At 45.3% G+C, this 18,761-nt stretch overlaps 1 protein-coding gene and 1 pseudogene across 1 annotated transcript; both read left to right on the forward strand.

Annotated features, from left to right (window-relative positions):
* Positions 1-3,344: 3,344 nt before the first annotated feature.
* On the forward strand, positions 3,345-10,363 carry LOC102368697 (gastricsin-like). The gene is made up of 9 exons (XM_025205871.1): positions 3,345-3,447; positions 3,721-3,874; positions 5,229-5,346; positions 6,318-6,436; positions 7,969-8,168; positions 8,295-8,417; positions 9,038-9,182; positions 9,774-9,872; positions 10,172-10,363. Exons 1-9 carry the CDS (start codon positions 3,392-3,394, stop codon positions 10,322-10,324), a joined length of 1,167 nt encoding a protein of 388 aa, XP_025061656.1. The 5' UTR covers positions 3,345-3,391; the 3' UTR covers positions 10,325-10,363.
* Positions 10,364-14,639: 4,276 nt separating this feature from the next.
* LOC102380170 lies at positions 14,640-18,071 on the forward strand (annotated as a pseudogene).
* Positions 18,072-18,761: the final 690 nt, after the last annotated feature.

Raw genomic sequence — 18,761 nt, forward strand, 5'->3', positions numbered from 1 at the left:
TCGGAATTTGCTAGCTGGGAAAATCAGAAATTTTGGCCGAGATGGTCTAACGTCGCTGAATTTCTGATGGATCCCTGGAGGCTTCGGGTGTAAGGCTACCATTTGGCTTCAGATTTTCAGTGCAGGGAAGTGTCCTTGGACCTCTCTTTGACCTTAGCAAAGGGCAAGAAGGGCCTTCAGATAGGGTGTGCCTGCACTGCAGACCATGGAATCACATAGAGATACCTTGACCTCTCTTTAAACAAGCTAGTGTGTGCACCAAAAGCAGTCCAGCTGCAGCAGCCAGGAGCTTCACGTGGGCTAATTTGTCCTCCTTTTAGCTCACCTACCCAGTAAAGTACTTGTAGTGTGGTGGGTTTGAAGTGATAGGGAAGAGTTTCAGTTTTCCAGCTGGGTAGATGCTATCCCTGATAGGCCCCATTAACTCCTCAGGCCATGGCTGAAATGCAGGTGCATTTCACAAAGGCTGGTGAGAACGGGCAAATATCCTCAGGTCAGAGGCTGAGATATTTTAGATGAAGATGATCCTGCCTTGAGAGAGGGGGCTGGGCTAGATGAACCTCCTCAGGTCCCTTGCAGCCTGGTTTTTCTGGTTCTGTACCTTCGCTGTTATATACTGTTCAGTCTCCCAACACAGCTGTCCCAGTCCTCTGCCCAAATAAATCCCTTTTCTCCAAGACACCAGGCATTTTCATCTCTCTTTCTCACAGGCCCAGTGTCTCAGGCAACGGTTTTATTTTCACTTTTTTCGTAGGTTATACTGCAGTCACACTATTCCAACATTTGCTTGCCCTGTCATGTTGTGTCTTTGCTTACTACACGGCATCAAATGTACTTAAGCTGCAAGGACACAATTGCATTTGAAATAACTGTTTGCTACCTACATCCAGATAGACTACGCCCAATTCCAAATGGACATTACTGAATTGGTGATGTTCTGGTGGCCACTACAAGAGAAGACGGGGACATCCAGAAGAGACCTCCCAAACCAGTCCAAGGGATACTATTAGAATATCTACTTTAGACCATCCTTGAAGAGTTAGGTTAACAAGATATGAAACATGGCTTGTCATTTGGTGTAGGCAGGGTTCAGCTTATTTAATAGCCTTGCTGGAATAACGGGCTGAGGGATCAACCCAGCCACCTGGTGCGATGACTTGTTCTTGTCTACATACAATCGCCGTTGTGTTAAAGGTCATCTTAGTTAACCCAGTTCTGGCTGTTTCTGTGCGCTGACACAGGAAGAGACGGTGTGCTCATACCTTGCATTCAGTTGCTCACAAGGTAAAGTCCTACGAAGACGAGGCAGTTTGTAGTTGTCGTGTGTGCAGGTTGAGGTAAAGACTATGGGGGGATCCTAAGGTTTACCTCAACCTGTTCATGCCCATTAAATGTATGACAGCATTGTCTCGACCGTTTACCCAACTTGAGTTATGATGAGCTAAGAAGATGGTTTTCTTCCTACTAAAGCAAAGACCTTTCATAGATTCATAGATGTTAGGGGCTGGAAGGGACCTCACGAGATCATCAGCTCCAGCCCCTGACTTTTGAATGAGGAGGACCGTTTCTGACTTGGCCCAGAGAAGAGCGAGTAGAAAACATCTTGCAGCAACTTTTATTTTGGTGGCTTTTCAATATAAATGGCATTTTTCTCCAGAAAGTATAATGGTAACTCAGCTGAAAATGAAGCCAAGTGCAAGGCTGGGGTAGGAGTGAGCTGTGCAGTCTATGATGTATTCCATTATAGTATGGTAAGTTGAGAGAAGGGGATGAACTGGAATGGGACTCTGCATGTGTGCAGAGGAAGCAGCAAGAAACACCACAAAATAGGTACAGAAATGGACTTGAAAGCCAGCATGTCACAACAAGTATTGGGCCTATGACTGTGAGACAGATCCAAGAAGGCTAGGAACAGATGTTGCATTTGTCTGGACAAGCTGCACCTTTGTTTATCCTGGAACAGAAATATCCTAGGATTGGTGCGTACGGACATCACCCATCTAATCGGGGTTTAGTGAGTGGCTAAAGGCACTGCCACTTTTCTGCTATTGATTCCATAATGCAATCCCGGGATAACCGTTCTGACTCACTTTGTGATGTTGTGAGATTAAATGTTAGTACTTCTGATCCCCTGTGCTGGACACAGAGCTTGTCCAGACCTACGTGCAAAATTCAAGTGGCTAAATCATAATAACAGTGCCTTTTGCACAAGAATGCAAGCTCGTGGTTGGGACCACCCGAAATACAACAATACAGTTAATCTCACCTCCGGCTTCTAGTATTGAATACATCCCGTGTCTAACAACCCGAGATCAATTATGAATAGGTTCCCCTTTCAAAGTGATTGCCTCTCCCTGTAACCATGTTCCTCACCGGTCCAGGTTGGCTAACGAATACTTTGGGATCTGCCCTCTGTAACAATGACCTAGACGGTGCCCCACAGCTCATGATCTGAGGTGCTAGCGATACACTGGGCTTGATTATAGCTTGCTTTATTTGTTTATTGCAATAGAGTACCTGTCATTTTCCTATTAAGCTCATTCTCTAATTAATAAAGCCTTTCTGCTTAATATCGATGGAAGTGTCGTGTCCATCCTCTTAAAGCACTCAGTATCCCATTTTAATTGCAACACCCTGAACCTTCTACAAATGTATCCCAGGACAATGGATATAGATGTGTGAATGATTGCACTCTTTCATGGGATAGAATTGCTTATTCCAGGACAAATGGGATGCCTGTTTGTAGCTAAAGAGCCTTTCTGGTTGTCTTGATACAGTGGTGCTGGGAACCGTGAGCAGAAAAATATCTCTTCTGCTTTTTTGATTCCTTGTAAATGAACACGGTTGCATCGCAGAAACACTTCATCACATTTGTTTCTCCTTGAACTGAAATGACCCCGCTAGATGACAAAAGTCTGGTTAACAGCTTGGGTTTAAAGAAGGATAATGGTATCATTTAATTTCCATGCATTATAAGAGCAACTGTTCCTTTGCTTGGAAAAGACCTAGCCAATTTAGGAGGTAACAGATAACACGTCAGTGTACTGACATTTTGATAACAGCTCCCTTTGTTCTGAGCACAAATTTGCTTCTTGTCAGATCTTAGTAATGGGATTTTACTATCAAAGGTGCTAATTGTTCAATAACCTCAGTTTGCAACAAAGGAGAAGAAAGAACTCCTGGCGCTCCTCAGGGCATAAGGTATAAGGAAAATATTGACGTTGGCTGAGCATGGTGATAAGTGAAACAGGGTGTCGGCAGATAACGGGTAAAGGGAGTGGCAGTTCCTGGGTATAAAATTAGGGAGTCCAGATTAGAGACTTTAGCCCAGCCTTGCAGTGGTGACCAACACGTTCTGTACAGGAGCTGGTTAGTGGAGAAGCCGAGCACCATGAAGTGGCTCGTCCTGGCCCTGGTTTGCCTCCAGCTCTCGGAGGGGCTGGTGAGGTGAGTATCCCAGTGCACATGTGGCATGATCAATGCGTAGAGGTACTTAGCCAGGTGATACCCACAGTAGCGCTACTGCATTCAGCTCTGCCATGTCCTTAGGGGCCTTAAAAATCCTACTAACACCAGGAGTTTTCGAAACATGGGCACGTGCTTCAGTGCTGTGGGTGGAACACCCCGAGCAGTAAAAGGCCCCTGACAAGAGGTGGCCTGACATATCAAACGATGTGGTTTCCAGTTGATTTCTGGAGCTCTTCCCTTCATCCCATGCAGAATCCCTCTGAGAAAAGGCAAGTCGGCACGAGAGATCATGAAGGAGAAGGGGACGTTGGAGCATTTTTTGAAGCACCACAAAGTTGATCTAGGCAGGAAGTATCACTTCAATGAATACAATGTTGCTCATGAACCAATCACCAATTACTTGGACGTGAGTATTAAAACCGACTTCTCGCTGTCTGTCCACCTCCCTGTCTACCACCTACCACACCAATCTATTGACTTGTAAGAGAAGTCCCATGACTCCTTTCTTCCTTTTTCTTGATGGTCACAAGTCAAAAGGAAGAAGTAGCGATCCTTTTTCACCATTCTTGGAAATCTGTACCTCCTTGGAGTAGTTGGCAAGCGGTGCTATGAAGGCAGGTTGCTTTGGAAGAATCGAAAGGAACGTACCAGGCAAACAAGTTAAACTTCTAGTTTTATTTCTTTTTGATAAAGCAGATTGGAGGTTTTACTGATTTTTATCCCCCCGCCCCCCAACTTATTCACCAAAGTCTTTATGTTCTCTGGGTGGCTTCATGTTCCTCCTCCAAGGAAAACCTTGAAGAGCTCTAAGACTCAGTGGTCTGTTTTCGGCTCCACCACTGAATTGTTGGGTGACCTGTTTTTCCTGTTACGACCTCCCATCTGTTCAGAGGCCAACCATTTATTGGAAACCAGAAATATAAGTGTAAGAGTCAAGCAATAAATCCTCAGGCTGTGGAACACAGTAAGTGACGTACAGCATTGCACCACCTACTAGGACAGGGGTGGGCAAAATGCGGCCCGCCAGGCCATTCTATCCAGCCCGCGGGGCCCCTAAAAATTTTAGAAAATTAATATTTATCTGCCCTGGGCTGCCTGTCATGCAGCCCTCGATTGCTTGCCAAAACTCCGTAAGTGGCCTTCCACCCGAAATAATTGTCCACCCCTGTACTAGGAGGTCAGACATTCATGGATCCTTTGGTCTGTCGACTCTGACGTGTCCCAGAATCATTCTAAACTTCCCCTTCTCTCTTCTTACACACATTTATCTCAGCTAAACATGACATGCACGTCCATCTTGCCCCATTCAGTTAACAAAAACACTCTGGTATTTCAACAGCATTCTAGCCGACTGCATAAGATTCAATTATTTTTATCAAAAGTTACTATAACTGTTGCATTAAATTACTGCTAGCACTTGCCAAAATGCAGCTATTGGTTCTTGCTCCCTAGCTTACTTGTGGTGGCCTTGACTAATGGCTGGTTGGTTTTTTTAATTCTGAAGTAGCTGAAAGTTTTGTTTTCACAGGCGTTCTTATCAAATGCAGCCTGAAAGGGGGGATCCTAGCACTGTTTGAGTGTCAGATGCCCTGCATGAAACAAGTGCAATGGGACGCAGGTTCCTTCCTGGTTTGTGAGGCTCAATTGCATCTCCAAAGAGGTGGTGCTGATATTGGAAATTGTTATATGGACATTATTATTGACAAGTGGTTAACAGCACATTGGAATCGACCTTTGCACGCACTGACTCTCTCCTGCAGGCCTACTACTTTGGAGAGATCAGCGTCGGGACTCCACCCCAGACCTTCCTGGTTCTCTTCGACAGCGGTTCTTCCAACCTGTGGGTGCCATCTACCTACTGCCAGACAGAGGCCTGTTGTGAGTATTGCTCAATTGCTGAGGGTTTAGTAGATGTGTGACCTGGTCACATTGCTCTTCAGATGCACAGTAACGCTCGGATTAGGCGGAGCGAATTCTCCAGCGCTGGAGTTAACATTTCTAGACCTGTGACTAGAGTCACTGTAGTGTACCACACTGCCATGTCTGCTTAGGATGAGCCTATGTCCCAGTTTGGCCAGGACAGTCCTGGACTTTGGAGGCCAGTCCTGGCTGACTGGTGACAATTAAAGCAAGCATCCTGGGTGGGGAGGCAGAGCAGTATGAGCTGTGAAATAGGAAGGCTTAGAAGACAGCAAATTTACCCTAAAGTAAGTCAGTGGAATTAACATTAAAAAGAGGAGAGGCTTGTTAGCACCTGTTGAAGCAAAGAACAATAGGTCACAAACTCCTTTAACTGTCTGAATAGTAATACCAGCTGCAGCATGCTGTCCCACCCCTGCTTCTGCCTGCAGCGGCCCCACTGACTTGAAAGGCAGGGGTGTGGCGGGGCCGTCCCCCATATGGTCCCATATATACTTGACATTTCAAATTGTCCCAGATGGTCACCCTATATACTTAAAGACATGTCGTTGTAGAGACCCCACATTCTGAATGGTAAAACTATGCTCCAAGGATTCAGCTGGTGTGACTTGTCACAGCTCTTTGGACTACTGTGCAGATACTAGCTTAGACCCTCTGATGATCTGGTCCAAAGTGCTTGCTGTGGTGATGGGAGCAACAGGCATATCATAGATGGAGAAGGTGGGTGTGCAAATATGGTGTTTTGGGTGATCTGCATTGGTGTCAGTGCTCTGCCCTGTCGTGCAATGCTCCTGCATGACATCTCCTACCTCTTCTTTCAAGCCAGGAGGTCAGCTTTAGGGGAATTGTTGGCAAGGTTCATAAAGGGAGGCTTGGCTCAAATCACAGCACAAGAGTGTGACCACAGTGTCTTCATCTTTCTTCTTCAGCCAATCATGCAAGGTTTGACCCGAGCCAGTCATCCACCTTTTCCAGCAATGGACAGACTTACACTTTCGATTATGGGAGCGGTGACTTGACTGTGATGATGGGTTATGACACAGTGTCAGTAAGTGAAGTTGCCACCATGTGATCCTGCATTGTCATTTGTGCTGTCTCTTTGGACTCATCTGAGTATAGTGGGGTTGGACCCCTGTTAGTAACTTCTTGTCTAGCCTGCATCTTCCTGAAGTTTGCAGGTGGGATTTGTGACGCATCCCTCTAGCGTAGGGCTTAGAGACATGTATCTGGTGTTCAGTTCATCCCTGTTTTTTACCACTTGGCGCTTTATCTGTGAGTGTTTCATTTCTGATTAAGCTGTTGTCACTGCAGGGCATAAAAAGTGATTTTGTACGTGAAAAACTTGCACAGGGAAATGATGGTGTGAAGCGAATCTGATTTAGTTAAACCAGTGCAAACCCCTGTCTATGGACATTTTTATTTTGGCTTAGAAGGTTTTATTTTGAACAGTATAGGTTGATCTGGTTAATCGGGTTAAGCTAAACAGAAAGATAGCCACTCCAAACTGAAATATAAGTGCTCATAATGAGGTTTACCCTGGTTTAACTAAATCAATACTTTGTTAAAAAAGCACAATCATTTCATGTACACAAAACCAAGGCTCACCAGAGCCTAGGGCAATCTGTCAAATTATTAGTTAGTCTTACCATTCCTACTCACGCCTTGCTTGGTAGTATATCTCACTTTGTGGTGTTCATCAACATGAAGGCCTTGATCTTTTTCTTCCTAATTGAGATGTCCTGATTTCAACATACTTCCATCACTGAACCAACTATGTTCAACTGTGGACGATAAGCTGAATATCGGCTTACAGCATGCCCTTGATGTGAAGAAGGCTAAGAGCAGACTGGGGTGCATTGTAGGCGTGTTGCCGGCAGACTGAGGGCAGTGATTCTTCCCCTCTATTCGGCACTGGGGAGACCACATCTGGAGTCCTGTGTGCAGTTTTGGTCCCCCCACTGCAGAAGGGATGTGGACAAGTTGGAGAGAGTCCAGCAGAGGACAACACAAGTGTTTAGGGGTCTGGGACACATGACTTCTGAGGAGAAAATGAGGGAACTGGGCTTATTTAGTCTGGAAAAGAGAAGACTGAGGAGGGATTTGATAGCAGCCTTCAACTCCCTGGAGGGTGGTTTGAAAGAGGATGGCGCTGGACTGTCCTCAGTGGTGGCAGAGGACAGAACAGGGAGCAATGGGCTCAAGTGGCAGCAAGGGGAATTTAGGTTTGATGTCAGGAAGAATTTCCTCACTAGGAGGGCAGTAAAACACTGGAACAGGTTACCCAGAGAGGTGGTGGGATCTCCATCCTTGGAGGTGTTTAAGACCTGGCTCGACAAAGCCTTGGCTTGGGATGATCTAGTTGGGACTGGTCCTGCTTGGAGCAGGGGGTTGGACTAGATGAACTCCTGAGGTCCCTTCCACCCTCATTTTCTATGATAATATGATTCTATGAATTGCTTATGCAAGCACTAGATCACCCTTTATCTACACATGAGCACTGCTTCTCCTTCACACTGCCACAGCCTTTTGATTTCCTTATGCCAAATTTTAGGTCAGAGCAAATGTTTCCTTCTCCTCCAGGTCCAGGACATTGTGGTCACAAAGCAGGAGCTTGGTCTGAGCACAAATGAGCCCACCGAGCCCTTCTACTACTCTAATTTTGATGGGATTCTTGGCATGGCCTATCCGTCCCTGGCTGAAGGAAGTGGACTCACAGTTATGGAGAACATGCTGCAGCAGGGCCAGCTGACTGAGCCCATCTTCAGTTTCTATTTCTCACGGTAAGGTCTCATTCTCCAGCTGTATCTCTTTATCATCTAGACACATTTTTCACCCTTTGCTTTCCAGCAATATACCTGCTCAGTAACTGGTCTCTTTTTGATGTTCTTCCCCCTGTGTGTTGCCAGCCAACCAACCTATAGTTATGGTGGGGAACTCATCCTTGGAGGCATTGACACTCAGCTCTTCACTGGGCAGATTACATGGACGCCCGTGACCCAGGAGTACTACTGGCAGATTGGCATTGATGAGTAAGTCTTGGTGGCACCTTTCATTAGGCAAATGCCCGCCCGGCACAAGTCTTTTCCGCCCTGTTGTGTATAGGGAGACTCTTCCTCTGCAGTCAACTGCCCTGTGCCAGCTCAAGCTCTCTGGGGAGAGACCAAACCAAGGAATGGTTAGGCTGTGCTATGTCCTAAGAATGAAGTGACTGCTGCCTACACGAGCTCTGGACTTGATCCAGGGGCAAACTTTGGCTCAAAAGGGGTTGGACCCAGGGTTTTGGTTTAAAAGCTCCCGTCATAAGAGCATTAGTAAAATGAGGCCTAAGCATGGACTTAATTTGAAGCACCCAATCCCTTAACTGACCATGCTTAAAGATTCATGCCTGGACTAGATGACCTCCTGAGGTCCTTTCCAGCCCTAATTTCCTATGATTCTGTACTGAACAGAGATGGGCTTTGCTGTGCTCCGGGAGCTAAGCCCGTGCTTATGTGCTCTGCTGAGCAACAGTTCCTGTCTGTGTAGCTCACGGGGCTTTGATCTGCAGGTGACTACCAGGAGCCTTGCGTTCTTGGCTCAGCCAGCACCCAGGGCAGCTCTCCTTGCTGCCGGTTTTTGCAGAGGGGGGTCTCTTGTGCTTGCTCCTCAGGTTTGCTATTGGGCAGAGTGCTACTGGCTGGTGCAGTGAAGGCTGCCAGGCCATTGTGGACACCGGGACCCTCCAACTCGCTGTCCCGCAGCAGTTCATGGGAGACTTCTTGGATGCCGTGGGTGCCCAGGAGGGCCCCGACAGTGTAGGTGCAGCTGGTGCCTTGCTGAGCTATTGAGGATGGCTGGGAGGGAGTTTGCAGGACCTGATACAAGCAACATAAGTCATAAAAGGCTGATAACACTGGGCTAAGTGGGATCACACAGTGATTCCCGGAGGAGATTCATGGCTAGAAGCTTAATGCTGGGATACTATACAGGAAGAGATCGTTTCCCTGGCTTTATATCTTTTTTTTTTTTTTTGGGGGGGGGGGATCATGAAGTCTCTTACACCAATGCAGATCCAAAGTAACTCTGCTGAATTTAATGGGCCAGGTTTTGCCAGCTGGTGTAACTCAGTGTAGTGCTAGCAAAGGCATGGAAATTTACTCTGGGAGAAGAGTTGGCCCAGTGTGAGATCTGGAGCCTGCCTGGGGAGTGCAACAGGGCTACTGCCCATGTGAGGCAGGGGAGTGTGCTGCTGCCCACCTGAGGGCAGAGCATTGCAAAGTGGTGCCCACCTTTGTTATAGGGGATGGGTCAAGGCCTTGCAATGGTTGCTCGCCTGTGCTGGTGGGGGCAAAGTCTGTCCTCCAGGTTTCTGCAGCTGTGATCCCTCTTGTCCGTTCCTCTCACAGTACGTGGTTGACTGCAGCAGCGTTCAGAGCTTGCCCACCATCACCTTCACCATCGGTGGAGCCCAGTTCCCGCTGCCGCCTTCTGCCTACATCTCCTACGTACGTATTGTTTGAACAGCGTACCCAAGTTGTATCTCAGCAACGCAATGATGCTGTTAGGATTTCATCAGGGGCTGGGGTTTCCGTGCAAGGGCAGAGACTTCCCTGTGACATGGCAGCTCTGACTGACTCCATTTCTCTCAGCATCCCAAAAGTTAGATTTCTAAAATAGGGGCCTGATCAGGCCCCATTCAAGGGCCACTGATTCTAAGGGGTATTTTGTGTGTAGCCTTGATAGCAGCCAGCAAGGTATTCACACACCAGCACTAAAGATTTCTTCACTGGTATCTCCCTTACAGGAAAACGGCAATTGCAGTGTTGAGATTGAGCCCACTTACCTGCCTTCCCCTAATGGGCAACCGCTCTGGATCCTGGGTGATGTTTTCCTCAAGGAATATTATTCTGCCTTTGATATGGATAACAATAAAGTTGGCTTTGCCCCATCAGCCTAGAGAAACCAGGCATCTCCCAAGTTGGATGGATGCAGCTCCTTCCCTGGCTAAATGCAATTTTCTCCTGGGTGCTGATAGAATCCTATTCAATGTGTATCAGTGGATCCTCTCCTACTTACTGTGCTGCATGAACACATCCTATCCTTCTTACTGTACCTGAGATACGCAGCCTGAGCATCCCTCCTGGCTGGGTATTGTAATGGGTGCTTTTCAAATCTGCTGTTGCAAATAAACTGCAGTGAATCAAATTCTCTTCTACCTTCTTTGTGAGTAAAGAGACAGCACAGCTGGTTAGTTGTCAGTCCTGGCCCTGATTATCATTCATAGACTGTTAGTTCATCATTATTCTAAAGCAGCAAGCTAAGCGCTTTATATATTTCCAGGCAGACTTTCTAAGGAGCTCAGCATTCAGAAGCTCCTGCTGAGAACAGGGAGAATCCCTCTTGTGTGCTTAGTGGAAACCACATTTCAATAAATTGAAATCTTCTGCAAAATAGCACGACCTTTCCAGGCCCCTGAGAGATTACAGCGTGAAGCACGGTTCATTCTTTGCCTACAGCATATTGTCGCTTTCTGCAGTATTCACTGGGGCTCAAATACTGCCCGGACAAGTGCCATACTGGTACCTTTATGCTATAAAATAGAAAATCCTGTAAATTGCAAAGTAACCGTTCCTGCCAGAGATGCATTTTACCGTGTGTGGGTCCACAGGATGAGGCCTAAAACTCATATTCCATGGCACTCTCAATAGATTAGGGAATTGCTCTGATCACTCTGTTTTTGTTAAACATTACATTGCATTAGCAACTAATGGTTTTGCTGAATTTGAGGCTTTACCATGCTAGGTGCTGTACAGACACAAAGTGGACAGTCTCTACTCCACAGAAATTGAGGAGGGAAATAGAGGTGCGGTGATTTGTCCAAGGTTATGGGCAGAGGATACAATAGGGCTTGGGTCCCCTGAATCCTAGCCCAGTGCCTAATCCATTGGACCACACCGTCTCCGTCTCAGATATCCTAACAGTTGTGCAGCATAGTCTGTTCCAGTTTGCTGCCATCGTCCACCCCAGAAGAAGCTGCATTTCAGAGGCACCAACTGTAAGCACTATACAAAGATTACTGGCGCTCCCTCTACAAATGTGAGGTTTCCAATTTATTGTTCTTCACATCATTCTGTCTGTATGAAGGAAGTCCAGACCCCAAGGGCTAAGGATTTGCACACAAAGTCGGCACAAAAAAGCCTAAAGTTGGAATGAATCATTTTTAATGCTCTGCCAGTCTTTCTGAAGCTCTCAGCCACACCAAACAAATAGCCCCTTGCTTAAAAAAGAAGTGGTTATAACACGTTTTGAGCTATACATTATTGGTTTAAAACTGTAATACCGGAGATTTAGGATTGACATCAGAAAAGAGCGCTCATTGTGAGGACAGCTAAACACTGGACTAGATTAAAGGAGCTGCTGAACCTCCATTACTGGAAGGTTTTTGAAGCAGGGTAGATGTCTCTCTCTCAGGAATGGTTTGGTTAGAGTTAAAATGCCTTGAGGCAGGCCACAGACGTGATGACCTCCTGGGGTCCTTCTGGCCTATAGTCTGTGATCTTATAATTGTCCCTCTGCTAATGCTTTCCCCTCTAGATGCTTTTAGAAGCACCGAGGAGGTCTGCAACTTCACCTAAGGCATCCCATGTCATCCTGCTATGAAACTGCAGACACAGCAGCCCCAGTACCCAGCTCTATTTTAAATCTGATTCCTTCCACTTGTAATGGAGCACACATAACACTTCAGTTATTGGTTCCTAAATGATACAGTCAGATACTGTTGTCATCTACGTATTAATTATCTGAAATCTTCCATATTACTCTAATATGCAGTGACTGTGTGTTTTGCACTGCTCTGTATACTTACCCCTATGTCAGTTCCTATAGGGTCTGTTCTGGAACCAAACACCTTTTCTATTGTAAGAGTTTCCCACAACAACACCACAAAGTTGGTTAGTCTCCACAATGTGTTTTTGGCTTGACACACAATTCCCCTGATGCTTTTGCAGCTCTCTGGCCTTTTCAGTAGCAGTTTCCATTAAAACAGCAAGTCTAAGTGCACATGTTAGGGTCAAATCTCCCTAAGTCAGTAACTGGTTTGGGGGTCGTTTTATGTTGCACCTGCTACACTGATGTCCATTAATGCATCGTTTCAACTTTCTCCCAAATAATCTTTTGTCAGTTCCCTTCAGCCCCCTATTCAATAACAGTTTCATTTTCTTTTTGATTCCATCTGCAAATACTCAAATTGTGTAGTGCCCCATGATCTCAATGAATATTTTGTTTGCTGGTTTAACGGCAGAAGTTCAATTGTGCAAAAGGATAAAGGTTTGGATACTCAGAAAATGTGCTACTTTTTCTCATTCCTGATACTCCATGCAGGTGCCTAAGTCCTTAACAAAGGAGCTATCCATTTTCTCCAAGCAGACATTAGACAGAAGTGCAGCTCCCTGCTGTAACTCATGGCACTTTGCGGGAAGTGCTATAGGCACAGACAGAAGAGCAGCTCCTCATTGTAACTCATGGCACTTTGCAAAAAGTGCCATGAGTTACAGCAATCCTCCAAACCCAATAGACGTTCACTGGTGGGTCCTGGAGGTTGGGAGATCGAGCTGCTGTTTAGAGTGGATGTGAGCCTGCAGCTGCTCTGTCCTAGCAATGCCCCTCTCCCTTCCCAGATCTTGGCAATGTTTGCAGAATGGGTGGGAGGGAAGAGAGTGGGGGGACCTCGTTCTGGAGATTGCCCAGTCGGTGCTGAACGGTGGGGTGGGTGGATTGGAGCCCCTCCACCTTGGGGTGGGGGGAGTCCAATCCACCCACCCCACCCTCCAGAGCTAGCTGAAAAAAACCCAAACCAAACTCCCTCCACTCCCTCCCTGCCCCCCATTTTGAAGACAGCACTAGGAGTGGGCCTGAGCTGTATTAACTCAGCCTTGCTTCTGGCGCACACAGACAGAAGTTACTGAGGATGCTTTGTTTGAAAGCATCTTCATCTGAACCCTCATGCAATGTTCTCATAGGATCAGGCCCTTTTAAAGTGCTCTGCAACCATGCACTTGTGTTTGTTCATGGCTATAGAGTGCTTTCAGGGGCCGGATCAGGCAAAAAATGTCAGTTCTGTCTGATCCTTGTTTTCCTCGCTTTCCCAGCCTTGCAGGTAAAAGATTTTGTTTTGCTTTCCCTTGGCCCCTGTAGTCCTGTATTCCTGGATAAAGATCCACATTTGTTGCCAATTGCTGTGTCATTGTCCCCTCCAAAGTTTTAATGTTTTGTAATGACCTAATGGAGATAGTTGAGTTAGAAATCTTTATGCAGGTGGCTGATGATCTCTCTGGGTCCCTCTAGCCCTTAATGTCTATGAAATCTATGAAATAATTGCATTTACTAATGAGATCCAATTTGTGAGGCATTCCTTCATGCATATGCTGCTGGTCTAGCATGCTTCTAGGGTTATGGCAATAGATAGGAAATAACTGATAGAAAATGTATTGTTTCACTGTTTTTACTGGCAAATGTTTAAGTGTGAAAAAGGGATATTTCCTCCCCCAAAAATCCAATTTCTCCGAAAAATTCAAAAAATGAACCAAAATTGCCTTTAAAACAACCTTCTTTTTATGCTTTCAGTTGCTCAATGACTGTTTAAGCAATATTGATGCAAATTATCTATATATACACAGCAATTATTTGAAGAGAGGGAAATAATTTCCTGGCTAATTCCAGACTAATTACTCCACATTTATATGGGGAGAAATGACAACAGAACTCAGTCAGTAGCATGCTATGTAGCTCAGTCTCATCATTAAAATGCTTTTTGGTTACCCCACATTGAAGCTGGTGGGGCTAACAACTTCCTTTCATTTAGGATAACTAGAGCTCTATTACTTTTTACTCTATTGAATAGATATCTTCCAAGATAAGTCCCATGGACTAGGAACTAGCCCTGCTACCTAAAGTGTATTTCTACTGTAGCTGTCCGATAAATTCAGAGAGGATGGATGTGAGTTTGTGTGCTCAATCAGCCAGAAACAGGCAGAATAAATACAGGGCGTGTGGCCCTGAGAAAAAAAAAAATCAAGAACAAGAGGGACAGAGAGAGCTTTTGGGGCTAAGGGCTGGCAAGAAAGTGGCTGGGAACTCTGAGCAAAGAAAACGTCCCCGGCTATTTGATTTCTGCTGTGTTCAGAGAAACAGCCTGTTGCTACCCTTGCAGTAATACATTGCAACAAAGAAACCCGAGCAGAAAGTTCTCCTTCAAACTATTAACAGCCCACAGGATGACGTTGGGCTAACACTTCAGGTCAGAAAGTGTTTAGAGTGCCAAACATGTCCACTGGTTATAAAAAACAAGTTATTCATTTGTTCTTGGAAAGAATTCACCAGTCCGAGGAAAGTAGATAATACCTTGGCATACTGATGGTTTGATAACAGCTTTCTTTGCTGTGAGCAGAAATGTCCTATTTATCAGATCTTTAATAGTATGATTTTGTTATCAAGCGTACTAATGGCTTTATAATCTTGGCCCCAAACAAAGGGGAAAAGCTTCCTGTTCCTGTAAAGTTGTGTGTGTGTGTGTATTTGTATCCATGAGAGGGAGACAGAGAGAGATCTATATAGATCTCTCTCTTTCTAGACACACACACACATACAAAATTAATGGAATAATAAGCATATGGAAAATTATAAATATATGGAAAATGTTGACACTGAGTGTGCGCAGTGATATGGAAATGTGGTGTTAGAAGGTAATGGAGCTGGAGGCTGTTCCCTGGGTGTAAAAGTAGGGAGTGCAGATCACAGTCTTGCTGCAGTGACCCACGTGTTCTGGACAGGCATCTGGTGGTGGAGAAACCAAGCACCGTGAAGTGGCTCATCCTGGCCCTGGTTTGCCTCCGGCTCTTGGAGGGGCTGGTGAGGTGAGTATCCTGGTGCAGTGACGAACAGAGTAACACTCCTGCATTCAGCTCGGCTATGTCCTTACGGTCCTTAAAATATCCCACTGAGTAGGAGTTTTGGAAATGCATGTACAGAAAAATGAATGCTGCTTTGCTTTGGGGGAAAACCCAGCTGAGCAGTAAGAAGCACATTGAGATCAAAGAACAGGATCACAGCAGGGTGCAGATATGCTTCCTGTGTAGAGTCCCTCTGAAGAGAGGCAGATCCATGAAAGAGGTGATGAAGGAGAAGGGAGTCTTGGAAGATTTTCCGAAGCACCATAAATACGATTCAGGCAGCAAGTACCATGTCAATGAATACAATGTCGCTTATGAACCAATGACCAACTACCTGGATGTGAGTATTAAAACTGCTTCTCTCTTTCTATTTCTTCCTCGTTTGTCTCTCTAGGACCCCTTTCTTCCTCTCAGTATGGCCACAAGTCAATAGGCAGTAGTGATTCCTTTTCACAGCCCTTGGAAATCTCTGTTTTGGAAGAGTTTGGATAACTGTGCTTTGAAGGCAAACTGCCTTTGAAGAATCTAAAGGAACATACTAAGCAAGCAAGCTCACCCCTGAATTTTACAGTATTATCTGTGGTTCTACTCCTGTCCCCCTTTATAATTCACAAAAGGCTTTATGCTTTCTGGAGAGGTAACGTGTTACTCCAACGAAAGTCTTTTAGGATTCAAGATCCACTGTTCTGCTCCTGGTTTTGCAGTTGAATTTATAGTGACCTGAATAAATTTGCTTTTCCTATCCCTTCTTCGGACACCCCATGTTGCAACCAAAAACAGTAATATGGCAGTGACTTCATTCCTTGTAAACCCGAATTTCTTAATGACCCTAAAACGACCGTCTCCAAGTGGACAGTGTTGAGAAGGGGGAACTGTTATTTTCGTTGGTTAATAGCGCATTGGTATCCACCTCCTGTCTTCTGCATCTTCTTACTTTGGAGAGATCAGCATTGGCACTCCATTCCAAAAGTTCCTGGTTCTCTTTGACAGCGGTTCCTCCAACCTGTGGGTGCCATCTACCTACTGCCAAGTCAGGCCTGTTGTGAGTAGGGCTCAGCTGCTATGTATTCAGTAGATGCATGTCCTAGGTATGTTCTTGCTCAGTTAGGTAGTCAACCTGTGATTAACACATAAGAAACCCTACCCCCTCGCACTCTTCATGGGTGCCATTCTCTTGTATCTGCTTTCCCTCTTCTGGTGCTCTTTCCTGGAACAAAGATTCTCTTGTTTTTTTCCTTATTGGTATTCTACAGTATTATAATATTGTTGTCCACATCTCAATAACTGCTGCCAGCTGTGGGAATTGACACAGCTCTTTTGACTGTTGTACTACTGCACTGGTTTAGATCCTCTGGGCACGTGGCCTAAAATGCTCAGTATAGTGATAGGAGAAACAGGCATGTCATAGGTAGAGAAGATGGGTGTGACAAAATGGTTTTCTAGATGATCTGGGTTGACATTAGTTCTCAGGTCTGCCATGAAGAAACTCCAGGGTTATGTCTTGTAGTTGTTCTTTCAAGCCACGGGAGGTCCGTTTTGGAGAAGTAAGTGCCTGACACAAATCACAGCACAAGAGAGTGACCATGGTGTCTTCATCTTTCTTCTTCAGCCAGTCATCCACCTTTTCCAACAATGGACAGACCTTCACTCTCTTATGGGAGCAGTGACTTGACTGTGGTGCTGGGTTATGACACGGTGACGGTGAGTGAAATTGCCACGTGATCTTGCATTGTCCGTTGTGCTGTGTCTTTGGACTCATCTGAGCATACTGGGGTTGGACCACAAGGGGTTATTGTTAGTAACTTGTCTAGCGTGCAACTTTTTTTTCTCAATTTTTGACAGATTCCTCTAATTTTACTAGATGGGGCTTGGAGACATGTATCTGAGGGAACTTTGAGTCGAATCCACCCAACTTGACTCCTTTGACACGAGTCCTGAATAAATTCTCTGTGTTTGAGTTTTGTGTTGGAGCCATTGTTACTGTGGGCCGTAAAAAAGGGATTGTGTGCATGAGATATTTGCAGTGATATAAGAATGACTGTGCTGTCAGCAAGTTAGCAAAAATTCTGTGTAAATGCCTATATTTCAGGTTAGGAGATCTCATTCGGATATCTGATGTTGAGTGGTACCAGATGGCGTATCTGGTGAAGTTCAGCAGAAGTATAGCTATGCCATACTAAGAAGAGAATCTCTCCAGGGGGTTGCACCAGTTTAACTAAATCACTTGAAAAAGTATTTACGTTAAACAACACAACTCTCCAATGGAGTTGAGGCTTAAGTTGGCCTGGGCCTGGATTCTGGTGTGGAAAAGCCAGTACTAATCATTCTCGCCATTCCTACTCATGAATTCCATGATTATAATAGTTTTTTATTATTTTGTTTTCAATCAAGATGATGTTCTGGGTTTTCTCCTCTGAGACAGCCTGTGCTCAAGACTCCTGCCACTGACTGCATTAAACTGCCTGTAGAGGTGTTAGAGCAGTACTTAACCTTGGGATAGGCTTTACCTGTACGTTGGAACATCACTCATCTGTAACGATGTCACAGTCTTTAGGTTTCATTGATGCTTTGTGTACAATTCCAGGTCAGAGCAAATGTTTCCTTCCCCTCCAGATCCAGAATATTGTGGTCACAAACCAGGAGTTTGGTCTGAGTGAGGATGAGCCCACCAGCCCTTTCTACTATGTGAATTTTGATGGGATATTTGGAATGGCCTATCCTTCCCTGGCGGTTGGAGGAGGGACGACAGAGAGTTAGGATTTCTCTGTGGATCCCATGCTGTCTTCTGCCTACTGAATAGTCTGACATCCTCTATTCCCTTCTTGAGCTGTTGTTCAAAAGAAAGTCATAGGAAAAGCCAGAGGAGGAGTTAGCTGTGGAACCAAAGGTCCATTCTTCTTTAATGAGAGGAAGGAGCAGATTGGATGGCAATGGTGCAGCTATATGCTGGAGGGGGAAGAAAGAAGCAGCTATATGCTGGAGGGGGAAGAAAGAAGTACATAATACACACTTGGAAAAGAACAAGAAGCCAAGGAGACATCAGAACTGGCATAGGGAGCACAGTCCTGAAACAAAGCCTGGAGAGAGGAGGTTTCTTGGGTTAAGTGCTGGTTGCAAGGGGGCTGGGAATTGTGAGGGAAGAAATTGTCTCCGGCTGTTTGACACCTGCTCTGTTCAGAGAAACAAGACTTCTGACATTCTTTATAATGAAGAAATTGTCTCTTGCCTTTGTTTTCTCCTTGAAACTGTACCAGCCCACTAGATGAGGAAGGTTGGCTACCAGTTAGGTTCAGAAAGGCATCAGAGTATTATAAATTTCCATTAATCACAATGAGCATTGTATTCCTTTGCTTTTGGAAAGAACGGAAGGGCACAGATAACACTCCCGTGCACTGGCAATTACGATAACAATTCTCTTTGTTACGAGCAGTAATCTCCTTCTTATGA

Source organism: Alligator sinensis, unplaced genomic scaffold, assembly GCF_000455745.1.
Source record: "Alligator sinensis unplaced genomic scaffold, ASM45574v1 scaffold872_2, whole genome shotgun sequence".
Lineage (NCBI taxonomy): Eukaryota > Metazoa > Chordata > Crocodylia > Alligatoridae > Alligator > Alligator sinensis.